Genomic DNA, 17067 nt, shown 5'->3' on the forward strand with positions numbered 1-17067 from the left:
GACCCTTAACCCAAATATGTTTTTTTGACTTTTTGGAGTGTCCACTGAAGCGCCACCTATAGGTTAAGTGGGGAAATGCAACATCATCCAAAGCAAAAGCCTGACTTCTCCGTCATCCTGTTAGGTTGTTAGTAAAAGACTGTAAACATGTTGTGTCTTCGTTGGGAGCATGCATTGCTTTTCTTTGCAACTCATTCGTTTCCCCCCCATCATCAAATTATGATGCTTTATATTCCAAATTTTCCAATGAATGATGGCATCTTTAAAGGTACCATACGTTGTATTAAGATGTGTTTATCTCACTTGAGCAGATCCCAACTTTTCCTGTCATAAGAGCATTTATATTTCATGATGACTGGCTAAAGGCAGATTTGTGTCACCTAAGATCTCTCTGACTCAGAATTATTAAATTAATTTGGGAGGGGGATGAAACGTTTACTAAAAGCATGATAACAAAAGTGACAGCAAAGTGAATCCTGACATCTATAGAGCATCAAAACGCCCCCACGCGCTCTGAACTCCCGGCATCACAGTGACGGATCTTTGTTTCGCTGACAGTTTTTCATCACAATAAAAACAGAAATACACATGAACTACACATGTTTCAGCTTTATGAATATTAACCACCGCAACGTTCGATCATTACTGAGGAAGAGGGTGAGATGGCTTTCTTTATGGAGGTGTAATAGGATGATGATGTTTGTTCACACTTACCTGTTTCAGAATTTGTGCTGCCATGTGGTGGCTACAGTCGAAGATGATACGGAACTCACGACTTCTTTTCATCTCTTTAAGAAGCGGCCTGACGTCCTGTGTGTCGATGGGCAGCTGGCGGATCTTTAGTCGGATGTTATACCGAGAAGGGGCCATTATCAGCTCCTGTAGCCTTATAAGTCCTATAAAAGTGCATTAAAAACAATGTTCAGGAAGATCAAATTCATTTCAGAACAATACCTTTTTTTTTAACACTTGCATGGTCAGCTACATTTATACACCACATGTGCGACCACTGTGACTGTGTGTCACTGCTGGTTTTTCAAATGAATCCGTTTTGAAGTCGCTCAGTCGTAGCTACTGCGGTCTCATTCCGATGAAATCCATTTACAAGGAATCCTTGCGGCCCAGACAGAGGTCTTCCGCAGACCTAAATTTGATTTCAAACCTGTCAGCGCTCCGAAGATATTGCAGTTATGAAGTTATGTTCTTGAATACAAACTGACTTATAGAACTAATCCAAGACCGGTGATGTTGTTGCCTTTTTGATGTGACCTCAATGTTGGAGACACGCAATTTGCAATTTCAGGATTTACGGCATAATTTGATCAGCGTTGATGGAATATTGGCCCCGCTATGTAAGATCCCGATCTTGACTCCCCCCGGACACAGTTCATTACGAGACACAGCACCAGCACGGAATTCCATTAAGAGAAAGTGAAAACATTAAGATCAATTGGACCTGGAGGTGTGACGTAAAGAGAACATCTTTTTAACAATTTTTCTCGTCACAATTTTCTTAATTCCAAGCAAGTGAAAAGTCAAATCTCCTCACCTGTGCTGTCATCATATACAACTGTGGCTGTTTTCCATTTCAGATACTGCACCAGATCCAGTATGGCATAGCTTAGCGAGGAATAATCCGGGTATAGATTGGCGTAAAAGGTGTCTCTGTTGTCCATCGGGTGATGTTTCCATCGCACCTGGATGTGCGGCACCTCCAGCGCATTGCAAATAGACTGCACGGCGTTCGACGACGAGCTGTGCGACGGCCCAAATATGGCAACCACTCCTAAAGACAGCTGGTCACACGCTGCAGAAGAAGAAAGGATACATCTCTCAGTTCAATTGAAGATGTGGACTTTATCGTTGTCTGCCCCGGCAGACATTTGTAGTTTTATATTTATACACCTCTAACTAATGTAGCTACTTGTGTAGCTACTTACTGCAGAAGTTTTACCAACCTGAAAAAAAAAACAAAAAACGAAATCCTTTGTTTTTTAAATCAATGCTAGCACCCGTAAAGATCTGAAAAGCACGGAAGATTAAAAAAATAAATAAATAAATAAAAATAATTCTCACTTTTAAGATCCTAATTCTTACTCTAAAGAGAGTTTATTGTCAGAATTCTGAGATTTTCTACTCACCCCCACCCAACTCATTTTCTCAGTAGCTTCTTTTCTTTGGAAAAATAAAAACACGTATTTAAAACTCACACCCCACTTCTTTTATTAGCAATTGATAGGGAAAAAAATCTCAAACGTCTGACTAGTTGAGATTATGTTTCTTCCAGGTTCACATTAGTAGTTCTGGTATGTTCTCACGTAGTTGGTAAGGTTTTTGGTGTTTTTCAGTTAAGCTCAGTGAAAGTAGAAACAACCCAAAAAATGGAGTTAGCTGAAGCCTGAATGAAGCCTGAATCTCTCTCGACTTCTTCAAGCTAAAACATTTGTTCTGAAAATGTGACAAGGGATTTTTGCAACATTACATTTATTATGTGGTGAAAATGTTTTGCATCTTTCAATCAGATCGGTTTTTCACCAATATAGCTGCGTTTTTCATTGTTTTCATTGCTCATTGCAGACCAAAAACAAAAAGAAGGACTCACCTTTCCGGGATGCCTCAAAGCTGTCGTAGATATTAATCCTCTGTATGTCATACGTTAACGTTGTGTTTGGCAACAAAGTTCTGTTTCTGTTAATGTTATTGACAGCAAATTTAAAGGCGAGCTCCTCGGAGCTGACGAGGGAAACAGGTCCATCTGTTTGTTCAAAAATCCCACCTGAAAGACAAAGAAAAAGACATATGGCCCATCACCATTAGTCTCAGCCATAACAGTGTCTGCATACAGCAGAATGTATCAGGCTATAGTTGCGCTGGAGTTGTGCAGAGATGGGAGCAGTATAGTATTAAAACACACATTTCCAGGGAATGCTCAAAAGATCAATATCATCTTTGAAGTCTGAAGCCTTAATGGATTTAAAGACTCTGTCTGTTCCATCAAGGCTGCGGAATATGTCTTGGGTGTTTGTCTCTCTATTCCATCGTCCTTTCATATCAGCAGAGAGCCCCGTTGGTGGAGCTGATAACTGGACTGGGGCTCTTTCCTTTTACGTCGAATTCAAAGGAATTATTTCCATTTTTAGAAGGAGTGGACTGCTGCTTGAAAAACTTGAAACCCGCATCAACATGGACATCAAAGTAGAGAACTGCCCTTCTGTTTTTGTTTCAGGGCCAATATACAGTACAGAGCAGTCAAACTCTGTTGAAGTGTTGCCTGCCAGAATGGGATGCTGAAGTTCCATCTCACATGATTAATACACAAAATAAGCTTGATTTTTTTTTTCATCAACTGTTTGAACTTGGTTATTCTCAAATTTTTAAAAAATGCCAGTTTTGGACTCAAATGTAAAGAAAATTATAGTGACCAGTTTGATAAACAACAAGGCACAACCTCGACTCAACAAATGTAGATAAACATATAAAGAACAATAAATAATAAAATATATAAAAGCTCTCTTTCTCTGCAAGCAAAAAATGAACTAATTATAGTGAAATAAGAACAACTTCCATTCAGCTCATTGAGATTTGAGTTAAAAATGTCAGGTCAGAACAAGTTAGCTTGCTAGCTAGCTTGCTACAAACGCTCGCTGCTATCCTGACTGCAGAAAACACCACCAACGAACCACCAGTCTAATAGATTAGTTGAATATTTTCACTCACTTTTGGCATCAGCTATTCTCTCTGGGAACTCACACCAGCGACAACCGCTGTGTTTTGAACCGGCAGATTTTCCTGTTGTCAGCGTCATCAGATTCAGAACACGACAACTTCTGTTGCTCAAGGAGGTCGACCAGAAAGAGGTCGACCAGAAAGTTTCCAGGATCATGAATTGAAATCGAATCATTGCCCACCCTTAGTTGCGGTGTATCCGACGGAAATATCAACATGAGAGTACTGTGGAGTTAAAAAACAAAAATAAAAAAGTAACCCATTAAGCATTGTATAATGAAAGTGAAACTTTAAAAGTCGAAATAGTGGTAGTGGAAGAGATCAAGGGTGGTGAAGAGGTGAGTGCAGGCAGGGTGGAAAGGACGGAGATGACTGTCTTGGGTGATCTGGACACAAAGTTAAGGAGATCAGGTCGACCAGAAACTTTCCAGGATCATGAATGGAAATCGAATCATTGCCCACTCTTAGTTGTGGCGTATCCAACGGTACGGTTGTCATGAAATATCAACATGAGAGTACTGTGTAGTTTAAAAAAAAAACTAGCCCATTAAGCATTGTGTAAAGAAAGTGAAACTTTAAAAGTCAAAATAGTGGTAGTGGAAGAGATCAAGGGTGGTGAAGAGGTGAGTGCGGGCAGGGTGAAAAGGATGGAGATGACTTGGATGATCTGGGCACGAAGTTAAGGAGATCAGATGGTTGGACATGTAGAGGAGAGAGAGTGGTTGCAAATAAAAAGAGAGGACGAGGGATCCAGAGAGGCTGTTGGATGAAGAAGCTAAGAACATGGAGTGTGACTAGAGAGGATGATCAAGCCAGCCTTCCAGGGAGGAGGCTGCCAAAACGCAAATTACAAAGTGTATTTCTCAGTGTTCTTTAATATGAATGATTATAAAACGCCACTATAGTTTACTGGCGTTTGCGGAACATTAGTGGACGTGTAGCTCATCTCGCTGTTTATGACTCAAAGCCTCTCTGGATCACGAGGGAATGTGATGCATAAACCACCCGGTGGAACACGTCACATTAAAACAAATGAATCCTTCTATTTCATGGGGAAATCTCATTAGAGTACATTAAGTAATTGCTGGAGTATATAGGAATCTGACTGTTAAGAGGATAAAATGGACATTGCTTCCAAGCACTTAAACAAATTTGATAAGCAACAGAAAAACTGCTTCTCAGGAGACAAATTCCTTGCGAGAAATGCCACGCAGGATTCTGCAGTCAAGAAAAAAAAAAAAAAAAGGATTCCGACTAAAGCGGCATCCAATGATAAACACCTCCTGTTTAAATCTCCCAAGATTTTGTGTAATTATATAAAATACAGCGGGTAATTAAATAAGCCAAATGTTCATAGAGAGGCATTTTACATTTGCAGTGTGATTCAAAAGGATTGAAAAACAGGAAAATGGAGACCTTTAATTATTCTCCAAGGTCCGACTACAACATATAAATCAGCTACTAATTGGAAACGGCTTCCATAATTTGTCCTTTGAGGATGTTTCCATCAAATGTGTTTCACTTACTGTATGGATTGGATGTAACTGTTATCGGTAGATAGAACAAAGATATCCACGTTTTTTGTAGCAAGTTTCTCACCACCAGCAACTGAGGTCTGAGCTCAGTAAAGTTACTGCTCACTAGAAATAAGAGTGTACTTACTGTCAACTTTCATGTCATTATAATGGTGGACAGAAAGTGCCCAGACTGGGTGGGTCATTCACAATGGTGGTCTCATGAAGCTTCATATTTGATTTCAGGGCTCAGTAGGTGGCACTCTCAGTTAAAAAAAAAATGGTTGTTAAAAATCAAAAGATTTCAGAGCAGAGTGCCATGTAGTGGTTTCTGATAAAGGAGTAAAGTGATTCATGAAGCCCCAAAATCCCATCACTACTCAATCGTAGTGAGGGCTCGATGAGGTATCATGAAACACTATTGCACCATTGCATTGGTGAAGCAGTGTTTAAATTTTCAGAGGCCACTAGATGGCGCTCTTGGTTTAGAAATGACGTGAGGTTGCATTGAATAAGTTGTTCAAACATTATACAGCAGGCAGTGCCATCTGGTGGCCTTGACAAATCAAGACACTGTGTCGCGAAGCCTCATCTACCCATCACAACTTAGTGGCATTAGAATTAGCTCTTTTTTGCCAGTTACTAATCCTTTGAATCACAAGAGCTAAAGCAAAAAAGTGGTCATAATTTCAGAAAGACACATTATCTGCTCAGCCAGAAGTAATGTATTTCGAGACAGTAAATGGGCTGCATAATATATGTTTTACACACCTTCTCTTGCAGTGAGATACTGTAAGAAGTAGAGCTAGTTCTGGCCTGGTTTTTGTCCGTAACACTGACTTTAAGGAGGAAACCAGACAAACCAGGTTGAGCTATACAGTACAATGTCCACCAGCGGACCTTGTAATGAATAAGTTTATATAAATTCTACATACAACAGCCTGTGACTTCCCCATGGTGGTTCAAATAATCTGCACTCCATTAAACAAGCTTTTGGAAAACCATTTTTCAGAGATGTCTGACTTAAAATAATGAGATCTTAGTGAAAGAGTGACAAGCCCGGTGAAACAAAGGAACATTAAAATAGACAGTGCCGGGGGTTGTTATTGTTCACGTTGTTGTTATTTGGTTTGATCTCTGTCAATTTGACGTGTTTGCACAGTGACGTTTGTTTTTTCGCTGTCTGACTTCTGGATGCTGAACACCAAAAGTCATTTTTGTGAAGAAGGAAACGAACGCAATGTAAGAGATATTCAGAACTTTGCTTCGCTTCCAACAAAGTCACGGCGAGGATAAAGTAGTTACACATTAATTGGACACATATTTGACATAATGATGATTTTTATTGTGCAAATGTTCCATTTAGTGAATTAAAAATGTTGTTTGGCGCAGTAATAAATATTGAGGGACACTTATTCTGACTTAAAACCAGATACTTGTGCACGCTGGTCAACTATGTGTTTCAGGATTCAAATGGAATCAGTATCTTGAAACCAGATCAATAGCTGAATAGCTCATGAATCAAAATAAAAAACATGCATGTCGCAGTAATTGCTGGTGTTAATCCCACTTCCCTCTGCCAATGCAGAGACTAGAACAATGGCGCTCGCTCATTATGCTCTTGGACACGTGTGCGCCCGCCGACTGCATTTCTGAGTGTACTTCCTTTTCACTGGTGGGACTTCCAATCCGGGTGTGAATAGCTTCCTGTCTCCCTCGATACGGTCGAGGCACTCACTCAACAATAATGTCAGCGAACAGCAGCTCCTCACAATACGCCGACAAACCGCCGTGAAGAATTGGAACGGCAGCCAGTATTACTCCGTTTTTGTTCCCTCATAATGACTCTAAAAGGACCTCTGTTAAGCATTGTCAATACCGGCAAAAAAAAAAAAAAAAAAAAAAAAAAAAAAAAGTTAAAAGAAGTCTGCGAGCGTGCACGTTTAATTATTGCTCGTGAGCTTGAAAGGAAATTAACAGTCGTGGTTAAGCGAAGGTGCCAAGGCAGCATGTTGGCTCATTAGTCTGCAGAGTAACCTTGATCTTGGCCTTGGTCTTTCTCGCAACGCTCGCTTGAGTTTTATCGCTCAACTCTTGTTTACTCCCACACTCTAAACCTGTCAGTCAAATAAAGCCAATAACATAAAGTCTGTGGAAATGGTTCCGTTTTCTGCCGAGCCTCAACTGACTTGTTTGGTTTGCTTTTGCACAGCCTTAGTTCATTCATACCTTAAAGTAGAATCAGAAAATCCTTCATGATGCTCTCACGGTCTGAAATGTGGCCACAGCACTGCATGTGAACTCTTGTCATGGATTTGACTGGCTGCAGTTCTACATGATGAGACCGAGTGACGGGGAGACAGGGTTTCATGACAGTGTTCGAAGGATGAGGAAGTTTCATGAAACAGTGTCCTGATTTTCAGAGCACTGTCTGCTGTAAAATTCATTTTGAAATCAAGAGCACCATCGAGTGGCCACGGAAAATGTGGACAGTGTTTCAGCAACCGTGTAGCACTGTTTAGTGATACCTCATCTACCCGTCACCAATGAGACCCAATATAATAATAACATAGAAAAAAAAGACCGCAAATGAAAGTAGACATATATCTACCCTCGAATGGGACAGGATTGATGGAGTGGCAGTGTGCATGGATTTGAAATTCAGAATTGGTGATGATGTATTAAGCAAAAAAAATTCCTTTATAGACATGTACACGGTATTGTGGAACGCTTTAGTTTTGTTATTTTATTTATTCATTTCACAATATATATAAAGTTTTTTTTTTCCTTTAAATATACAGTATATTTACTAAAAATCCGACTTCATGAAGGCACTAAACAGAAGTACATTTTTTCCTGAAATGGCCTGTTAAAGACCCGAGGATAAAACATGAAATTCTTTATAATTTCCATGCATTTTACACTATTTTGCCTTATTTCGACTTACATATTTTGCCTTATTTCGATTTACATATTTCTCCAAAAAGCGCAAATATCATCATCAATGCGTGGATATTGTGCTGCTTTTTAAAGGAGTGCAAAGTAGCACCATTATCTCAATTCAGGCTTTGTCATCACCAATCAGACTAAGAGCCCTTTAATAAGAAACTTAACAGAAAGAAAACAGGAAATGATGTGAACAAGCTGGTCTGATTAAAAGACTGTTGGAGTGGTGCGGCTGCACATTTCCTGTGGGTCGCTCTGCAGTGGAGCAGTGCCCAGCACAACCGCAATAAAATGCATGTGTTATGCAACCAAATTACAAAATAAATGTAATGTATTAAGACTACAGGAGGAAAGCAATGTGTGATTTAATAACTTCAATTAATAACTGGGGAAAATACTCAAAATTCGAATTTTGAATATTCATGTCTATGTCTCTATCTCCGTCTTCACAGCAGCTGTTGAGCTGGTGGTTGGTATTGACACAAAATCGCCAGCTACTCTTGCATTAACATGACAAGCAGTGGACAAACGCACACAAACAACACAGGCCGGATTGTTGTGGACACACTGGCGCACGGAGGAGCAGCTTCTACAAAGTACTTGGATCAAACGAAAGCAAACATTAAAAACATGTCCCTTTGACCTAGCTCAACGTGACTCACGTCTGTTTCCACGTTTTGATTTACATCTAGTCACACTGCACACTCTCTCCATGTGGATCTGGTGTTTGTTTTTTTTGTTTTTTTTAAGTCACATTTTAAGATGCTAGTGTTCAGTGAAATCTTATTACCCATCAGAAATAGCTTCCATAAGGTTCTGCACATGCACTACTACATTATCACCCATGAAGACCCATGGTTGCATATTAGCTTTGGACGCATGTATTGCGACCTGGCTGCAATATATCACTAATGTTTTTAAGTGTCCATAAGGAAACTTTTCCTTCATTTCCAGACTCCAGTATTTGCTTTTGTTGAACGTATGCATTGGAAAGGCGGCCAACTGTGACAGAACACCTGATCCATGTCTCGGTCTTCACAGCTGATCTCTCTGGAAGTGATGACGTCACTACCCATCTGTCTTGTCTCGCTCCCGCTGTAAGTTGTCAACATTAACAGCAGATTACAGACTAGTGCTCCTTCGCCAGCAGCTGTTGAGCTGCTAGCAAGTATTGGCACAAAATCTCCAGCTACTCTTACATTAACAGGCAGTTGATGGTCATGAACAACACAGGCCGGATTGTGGTGGACACTCAGGCCGACAGAGGAGCAGATTCTACTTGGATCAATACATTAAAAACATGTGCCTTTGATGTAGCTAAACTTGACTCACATCTGTTTCCACGTCCTGTTTATACGCTACTCAGCTAGCATAACGCTAAAGCCTCCTTTGAGCATGCGACGTACCCGTCCTCTTCATTTCTTGCATGAGCAGCATAATCTAATCTACAGGCCACTTTCTTCCAGATACGATCAGCTATAACAACATACATTTTAGGTAACTTAATCACTTTTCATGCGGGTCGAGGTAAAAGTGCTGCACAAGCATGCAGTAAACACCGAACGTTAATGGACTCAAAATCAGCAATTTTCTGGAGTCAAGACATTTAAACAAGCCTGCTGTGATGTCAGTGCCTCCCTCAGATGGCGCTATATTATCATATAAATTGAATGTAGTCATCTAATGTTTGTCTATAATGAGACGAGGACATATTAATTATGTCCCCTCTCCCTGCGACTTGCTGTCCACGTTCCATGTCGTCCATCAAGCCTCGTAGCGATTGAGAAGAACTCTTATTTACGCGACACGATTAGTAGTACTCGTGCAGCCCTATAATGTTGTGATAGCGCCTCTGTCAGAGGACTGTCAGGTAACAACACATTTGTAAAATCTAATTTTATGCTCAAGTGGTTCTGCTCCTGCAATTTATCGCAGCTATCGCTCAGCCTCTCCGGCTCGCTCTCCATCGCCCGCTTCCTCTCTCCAGTCTCCACCCTCTCTTCCCAGCTTAGTGAGGTGTTTTGATCTCATTATCATTCCCAAACATTCACACCGGATAATCTGTCAGGGCGGGAGCCAGTGCTCTGCAGCGTGCCGGGCACCCCGGTCATGATGAGGGCTGTTGGCCGTGCTGGCAATGAAAATGGATTTTCTTTTCTTTAAAACAAGTGGAAAGTAATAGAACCTTTCTGGCTACGCGCGCGGAAATCTCGCCTGTGTCAATTAGATTTCTCCGGAAAGAAAAACCGCCTCGTACTGTATGTGGACAATGGTGGAACAACTCAGCACGGAAACGGAATTGATTAGCCAAACAGAGCAGCGGGATTCGGATGCCCTTTACAAACCGCAAATCCCCTTCCAGAAACGCTGCACAATACCTCCATTAGACAATCCTTTGTGAGAATGCACCTTTCAAAACAGCCGCGGTTCTCATTTGCGCTCCATTGTTATCACTCAGGTACAAAAAAAGAAAAAGAAAACGGCATCCTTACGCCAACTCCTCCTGGTGCCAGTTCAATCAAAAGCAACGCCAGGAAAATACTAGCAAGACAATGGCAAGTAACACCAGGTGGAGAGGGGCCGGGGCGCGTGCCAAGCTACCTGTTTTCATCACCATACCATTCCCATCCATCTCTTAGCAGGCTGCCATGCTTTCTTTGTCCTCGTCCGATGGCAGGAAACATACAGACCTGCAGTCTTGGCACTTTGTCACAGTGGGACTAAAACCTGCCCAACAGCAGGACAAAAGCACCGCACTGTGTGTGTATGTGTGTGTGTGTGTGTGTGTGTGTGTGAAAATTGGAAAGGTTCTACTTCAAGAAAGTGACAAAAATATGGAAAATATGGGCTCAAAACTATCCTTTTTTTTTTTTTGCAGAAGTCTAGTGCGAACAAAAGACCTCACAACACGCTTTTTTTCTTGTGGTCCATGAACCCTGCGGCTTATGCAAAGATGTTGCAGCAGCAGCTGAGACCAGCTGTGGTGTCGGAACTTCGGACATGCGGGTGAAAATGGCGCATTTTGTGCCCTTTAATGTTAATAAAACACGGTAGGAGTTCAAGATTCAAGTTCAGAACATTGCTGAGATTGTTTCATGAGTCAGTCTCAATGCTGGATCCTGTTTTCAAAACTGGTTTCGAAGAGATCCTCATGCATCTTTAATCCGGGTGCACCACTGACCTTTCTACGGCGCAGACAGCACCACTGCACCTGCAGCTTATAGACTGACGCAACTTATATACAAATCTATTTTTCTTCATCAAATTTCGTGGCTCATATTCCACTGTGCTCTATAACAGATACAGTGGTACCTCGGTTTTCAAACGTCCTGGACTTTATTATTGTGCATAACGCAGCCTCTGTATGCAGACGTGTCCTGTTAGCTACATTTACTGACTGTTTTTTCTTCATATTGAGGTGTAAAACCTTTCCTGTCTCCGCACTGGACCGTGGTAGAGTGTCACAGGGGAGGTGCTCGCTCTCCACACCTCCGAGGCTGGAGCGCTCACTCCAGGGTTTGATGTCCTGTTGTGGGCTGGAGCTGGGACAGGGATGAGGCGAGTCTGGGACAGAGCGTGACTTGGTTTATGACTTTGTCACAGCCAAACTGCACAGAAGCGCACATTCAGAGCTGGACACGCACCGGGCACCTCTTCACTTCTGGAGAGACGTCACTCACTCGGCAACCCCTCCCACATGCAGCGGCCACACACATAGAGGAACAGCGCACCTGCAGCAGACACTCTACAGTCACTCCTACAAAAGACTATTTTAAGGCTTGGAACACATTATTTCTTTTTCCACTCATTGTAATGGGAAAAATCTATTCAGACTTCGAACAAATCGCTTCTCGAATGGCCGTCTGGAACAGATTGTGGTCGAGAACCGAGGAACCACTGTAATTTACTGTAATTAAACACAAATAAGTGTTTCAATTGAAGCACAAGGAGGGTTTCAAGTGTTCTACAACCAATATTCGGTGTTACAGACTCATTTATGTTCACGCCCTTCTAACACATTTTACTGTTCACTGAGGCCTCACTGGCAGGCAGTTCCTGCTCTCCATACCTCTGCATTATAAGAACCCATCCCCTCCATGCCTCTTGTCAGCTTTGTATGCCGCTTCAACACATCTGCAGACCTCCAATTTGGTCTTCCCGTTTCATCCGCCCTGCAGCACCGTCTTGTGCACGCTATTGCTAATGTATTCCTCCCTGTCACCTCCGTTCCATCTTAATTCATCGCCCTCACTTCATCCACTCAAAGCCTGACCTGCACCGTACCTCTGATTTGTTCATTTCTGATCGCGTCCATCATTGCCTTGCATCTTCATCTGAGCCACCTCCTGCTGTCTCGAAACCAGGCAGCGGGCCATTCTCGCCGACATCCCATCATCCGTTCCCTTCACTTAAGCTGTTCCTCTTGTTTTACGGCACTTGCTTTTTCACACTGGGTAGTTCTACACAGATGTATTTTAACTTCTGCAGCACCTTCCACGGCTCTTCCTCAACCTTCTCTGTGCAGCTTAAAAAACTTTATTAAATTATGAACACAATGAAGTCAACAGGTTTTATCTTTTTTTATATATATTTTTAGTGGAAACATTTTTCTCTCAGAGACACTAATGCAGAATGATCTGGCGCACAGCTGCAGCAGCAGTTTAATTCTCCAAACAGTCAACAGCTCTGTGTGTGTGAGAGAAAAAAACACAGTGGTGTTTCAGTCCGCCGGGACCGAAGTGACGGCTGAGAACTCTGAACTGAATTTAATAGACTTTCACCCACGAGACATCACAGCGGAGTTTTATGTTCATACTCTTTGTGATGGGTCACTCGGGGGCGCCAGGGCTTCATTTTCATTAACGGCACTTTAGAAGACCTTTTAATTTTTATGGTCACAAACCTGTTGCCAAATACAGTCGTCCACGGTATGAGGAGCTGCAGCTGGTCTCTAAAGAAGGCGGGTTCGATAACTGGGGTTAAACATCCAAAAAAGAAATTGCTGCGTAATTTTCCCTGTAATTATTGTGGGTTAAAAAAAAAGAACTCCAGATTTGCTGGGATGTAGACACACTTGAAACTACGGTGTGAAGCTTGTCCATCAACTTCTTACTCTGCTTTCCGTCTTCATGTCTGCCTCTCTAAATCATACATGATGGCGTGGTTCACTGCAGTTCTATTGAGCCGGCCAGGTTGGAGATGATCGGCAGCTCATGCAGGAAAGTCACTCGATAAATGAATCAGCCTACTCTTGAAGCGTCAACATGACAGAGGAGCCGGCAGTGCAGGCACCAAGCCCTCAGATGAAGACTGCTCACTCTTAATGCTCCAGTGAGATACGCAATTCGCAGGTACTGTACACACTGTACGTCTAGGAATATACCGTCTTAAAGATGCGTGAGAATATGTAACATCATTTGGTGGAAGCTGGCTTGACCATTGAGTCTGATTGACGATGACAAACTCAGAAATAATCTGACTGCTTCTTGCCTCCACAGCCGGGTCATCTGTCAGAGAAGCAGGAGCCAGAGCCAGGAACATACCAGCAGTGGCGGAAAGTGCCGGAATAAACGTGGACAAAAGCAGCCATTGAGCTACTTGGGGGGGAAAAATACCACCTGAACTATAGCAACAGCAAATCGATTTGTTGTGAGTTCGGGGTAAGAGTTTGTCGGTATTGATGGGTCGAAGAGGTATCATGAAACAGTATTGCAGGGTTGATGAAACAGTGTCCTATTTTTTAAAGGCCACATGTTGGCGCTCTTGGTTTACAAATAATGTGAGGTTTCATTGAATTAGTTGTTCAAGTCCACAAACATTTTACAGGAGACAGTGCCATCTGGCGGCCTCTGAAAATCAGGACACTGTTTCATGAAACCTTGTCATTCAGTCAATACTGTGTCATGAAAATCCATCTGCCCATCACTAGCCGATCCAACGTCTGGCACGTCTGGTGCTTGTATTGATGCAGATTCGATGAAAATTCATCCATCAGAGCATGTGAATAAATGGGTGACATGGAGTACAACTGGTTTCTGTGCTCAACATCCATCAACATGTGTTCGTTGTTTTATCCTTTACTTCATAGAAGTTCCACAGATTGCTAAAAATACCCCTTGATATATGTCCAGAAGACGAATACAGGGACAAAAGGGTGGACAGGGGTCTGGAGACAGGAGTCACCCGGTAATTCAAAGTCATCTTCAGCGCTGCTAAATATACATCTGCCCCACTTATTACTGGACAGAGCACACATGCAAAGTTAATGCGGACAAATGACTGGGGGCGGTGCAGGACAGCTCATACGGGACCCTCTTGCTCGATTTCTGGGACGTGAAGCACTCAAAGGTAAATTAACTCCAGAGTGTCTGCAAAAGTGTTCAATTCCCAATCTTAACGTATCTGAACTGAAGCCCAAGGCTTTAACTCATTTATTTTTTTTGCCCACATTCTTAAACTTTGTGCTGGTTTGAGGATTATTCCCCGAGGGTGTGAAGAGGCCGTGTACTCTGGAGGATTATGGCAGGGCAGGAGCGATGAGTGTGGAGGACCAGTCACGCAAAGAACATTAACTGATACCCCAGAACAAAATTTGACATTTAGAGGATCTGCATTTACTCGAGGTGGACTTTTAACATTTCAGCAGGCAGCAGTAAAGACACCATATTACACTAAACACAAGCCAAGAAAACTGTTCCAATACGATTTAACTCATTTGCCTTTTTTTTTTAGTTGAGTTGAGTTGGTTCAATGTCGAGATAACATGATTCTGAATCAAATACAGTAGCCAAACTCAGTCACCCCAACTACTAAGTTGACCTGAAATGAAAATAGACTTTTCCCAACCCATCCTCACCCCCTTAGCGTAATATATTGACATTGAGAAAGTGGAATTTTGCATACAATGACAAAGGCAGCCTTCAGCGTAGAATGTTAGACATCGGTGTTTGACTGGACTGAAAGAAGGCTTTCCTTCCGTAGCGTTCTGGGTGGGGCCACATGGAGCATCATGCTTGGAGGGAAAAAAAAAAAACATTTTCTTCCATCTAGCTCAAGGCGCAGGCCTGGAGCGCAAGGAGCAGCGTTGTGGGCAGACTGTTCGAAACTCTCTTCACTGAAGGGACTGGATGTGACTAAAAGGCACTACGATTGGACGGCTGTTGACACGTTATCAAACGTAGAATACATGAAGCGCTAATCCATGGCTTACCCTAACCCCAACCTATGTCTTTTTTTTCACATGTCGCACTGCCAATGCATCGACATGCGTCACTTTTCATGTCTTTTTCATGCCTTTTTCGTCAGTATAGGACGCTAAAGGCAACTTTCCCAATGTCAATATATGATGCGATGGGAGTAAGGATGTGTTGCTTTTCCTTGCAACGCTGAGAGCAGAGTTCTACGATGGTGGAATCGAGAGTTACCGCAGTGAGCGCTACAGATGATGCCCAGATAGCTCATGCACATATGAAGATGCAACCGTCCCTCTGAAGTACTGCACGATGGGATTTCATATTGTGGCTAAAGAGCAAAATCAGCATACAGCAGTTGACACAGCGACCAAATTATATGAACTAATGGTAGTGGTGGCTACGTACTGACCTGAAAGTGTTCATTGAAAGTGTTCATTCCCTGGGATTTCCCCCAGTATTTGAGATGCTCTGCACTAGATCTGCAACTACATCTTTCACAAATTTATTCTCATTACTTCTTTCTAATGATATATATCTCAGGTCATATTTGGATCCATCTTTATTGTTTCTACCAGTGTGTACTAGTAAGAGAACAATCCATGTTTATAAGACGTCAACTATGAAAACGGGGACATTAATAGATGTCATCAGGGCGGGAACTTTAACACATTATTTTTGCTTAATTCAGTACTGCACTATTGGTGCACCACATTAAACAATATGATGTCATCGGCAAAACATCCATGTTGATGGAGGGCAAAGGACAAAGGTAAAATTCAAGCCTAAGGAAAACCATTAATTCTCATATACAGTATTGTATGATACCATGAGTTTAGAGTTTCATAGAAAAGACATTTGAAAAAAACAGCACGGAATCAGATTTAGACGGCCCAGGACTTCCTTTGAAGAGAACAAAACAGATTTATCACGTTTGACAACTCTGTAGTGACTGACAGGAAACATGAGTCCTCTGATAAAGACACACTGCTACATGTCTAATTAAATACCTTCTTGGTTATGGACATTTAAAGAGCATTTATAATCATTTTCCTCAACCAAACCAATGTATGTAAAGAGCCTGTAAGCCCGTGAGGCGAATAGCTGTATACGTTGTGTAAATACGCCTCAAGAATTAAATACATGTGTCTTATTGTACAACGTTCCGAGCTCATATTTGATTTCTTATTCAAACGCGGTTCAACCATTGTAGGTTTATAATAAAAGCCGCCTGTTTTATCACAAAGCGCAAGCGTCATTCCTAAGCACCGTCTTTTCAAAGCCGATTAAAGCTCAGAGAAGGAAGCAAGCTCATCCTTGCGAAGACGGGATATTTACATTTCCCTGCCATGTGTGGTGAATGTTAATTTGGCCGGCTGCATCCTCGCGGTTTCAAACACGCGAGCGCTTAATGGCTTCGTTAACATCCGCTGGGACTTTCCTCATTACCTGATCTGGTCAGCGCTGACAGGTGCAATGAGTCTCAGCAACGATCTTTGTTCATCCTGCCAAGTCCCCCCTGTGCCGACCGATCCCAGCCAAATCAAAATCAAAGAATCACTGATGAGTCAAAAAGCCTCCACTCATTGCACTCAGCTGCTCAACGGGACTTTTTAAAATTTGACCCAAGTCCTTGAGAGAAAATCTGAATAATATTAAAAGGCACAGTGGTAAGTTGAATTTCTCTGAAC

The 17067-nt window shown here is 42.0% G+C and overlaps 1 protein-coding gene across 3 annotated transcripts in view; it reads right to left on the reverse strand.

Moving 5' to 3' along the window:
* The window catches only part of grik3 (glutamate ionotropic receptor kainate type subunit 3), a 94391-nt gene that overhangs the window by 41384 nt on the left and 35940 nt on the right, over positions 1 to 17067 (reverse strand). Inside the window, exons 1-4 of one of the 3 annotated variants that reach the window (XM_053880151.1) lie at positions 3718 to 3824; positions 2603 to 2776; positions 1550 to 1807; positions 715 to 896 (exon numbers count right to left, since the gene is read on the reverse strand). In XM_053880151.1, coding sequence (XP_053736126.1) covers positions 715 to 896; positions 1550 to 1807; positions 2603 to 2776; positions 3718 to 3805 — 702 coding nt within the window. In that variant the 5' untranslated portion in view covers positions 3806 to 3824. Of the gene's footprint in view, positions 1 to 714; positions 897 to 1549; positions 1808 to 2602; positions 2957 to 3717; positions 3825 to 17067 lie in introns of those variants that run through there. The other 2 variants (XM_053880154.1, XM_053880152.1) reach the window with 2 other exon arrangements.

The sequence above is a fragment of the Synchiropus splendidus genome, chromosome 12 (assembly GCF_027744825.2).
Source record: "Synchiropus splendidus isolate RoL2022-P1 chromosome 12, RoL_Sspl_1.0, whole genome shotgun sequence".
Classification (NCBI taxonomy): Eukaryota; Metazoa; Chordata; class Actinopteri; order Syngnathiformes; family Callionymidae; genus Synchiropus; species Synchiropus splendidus.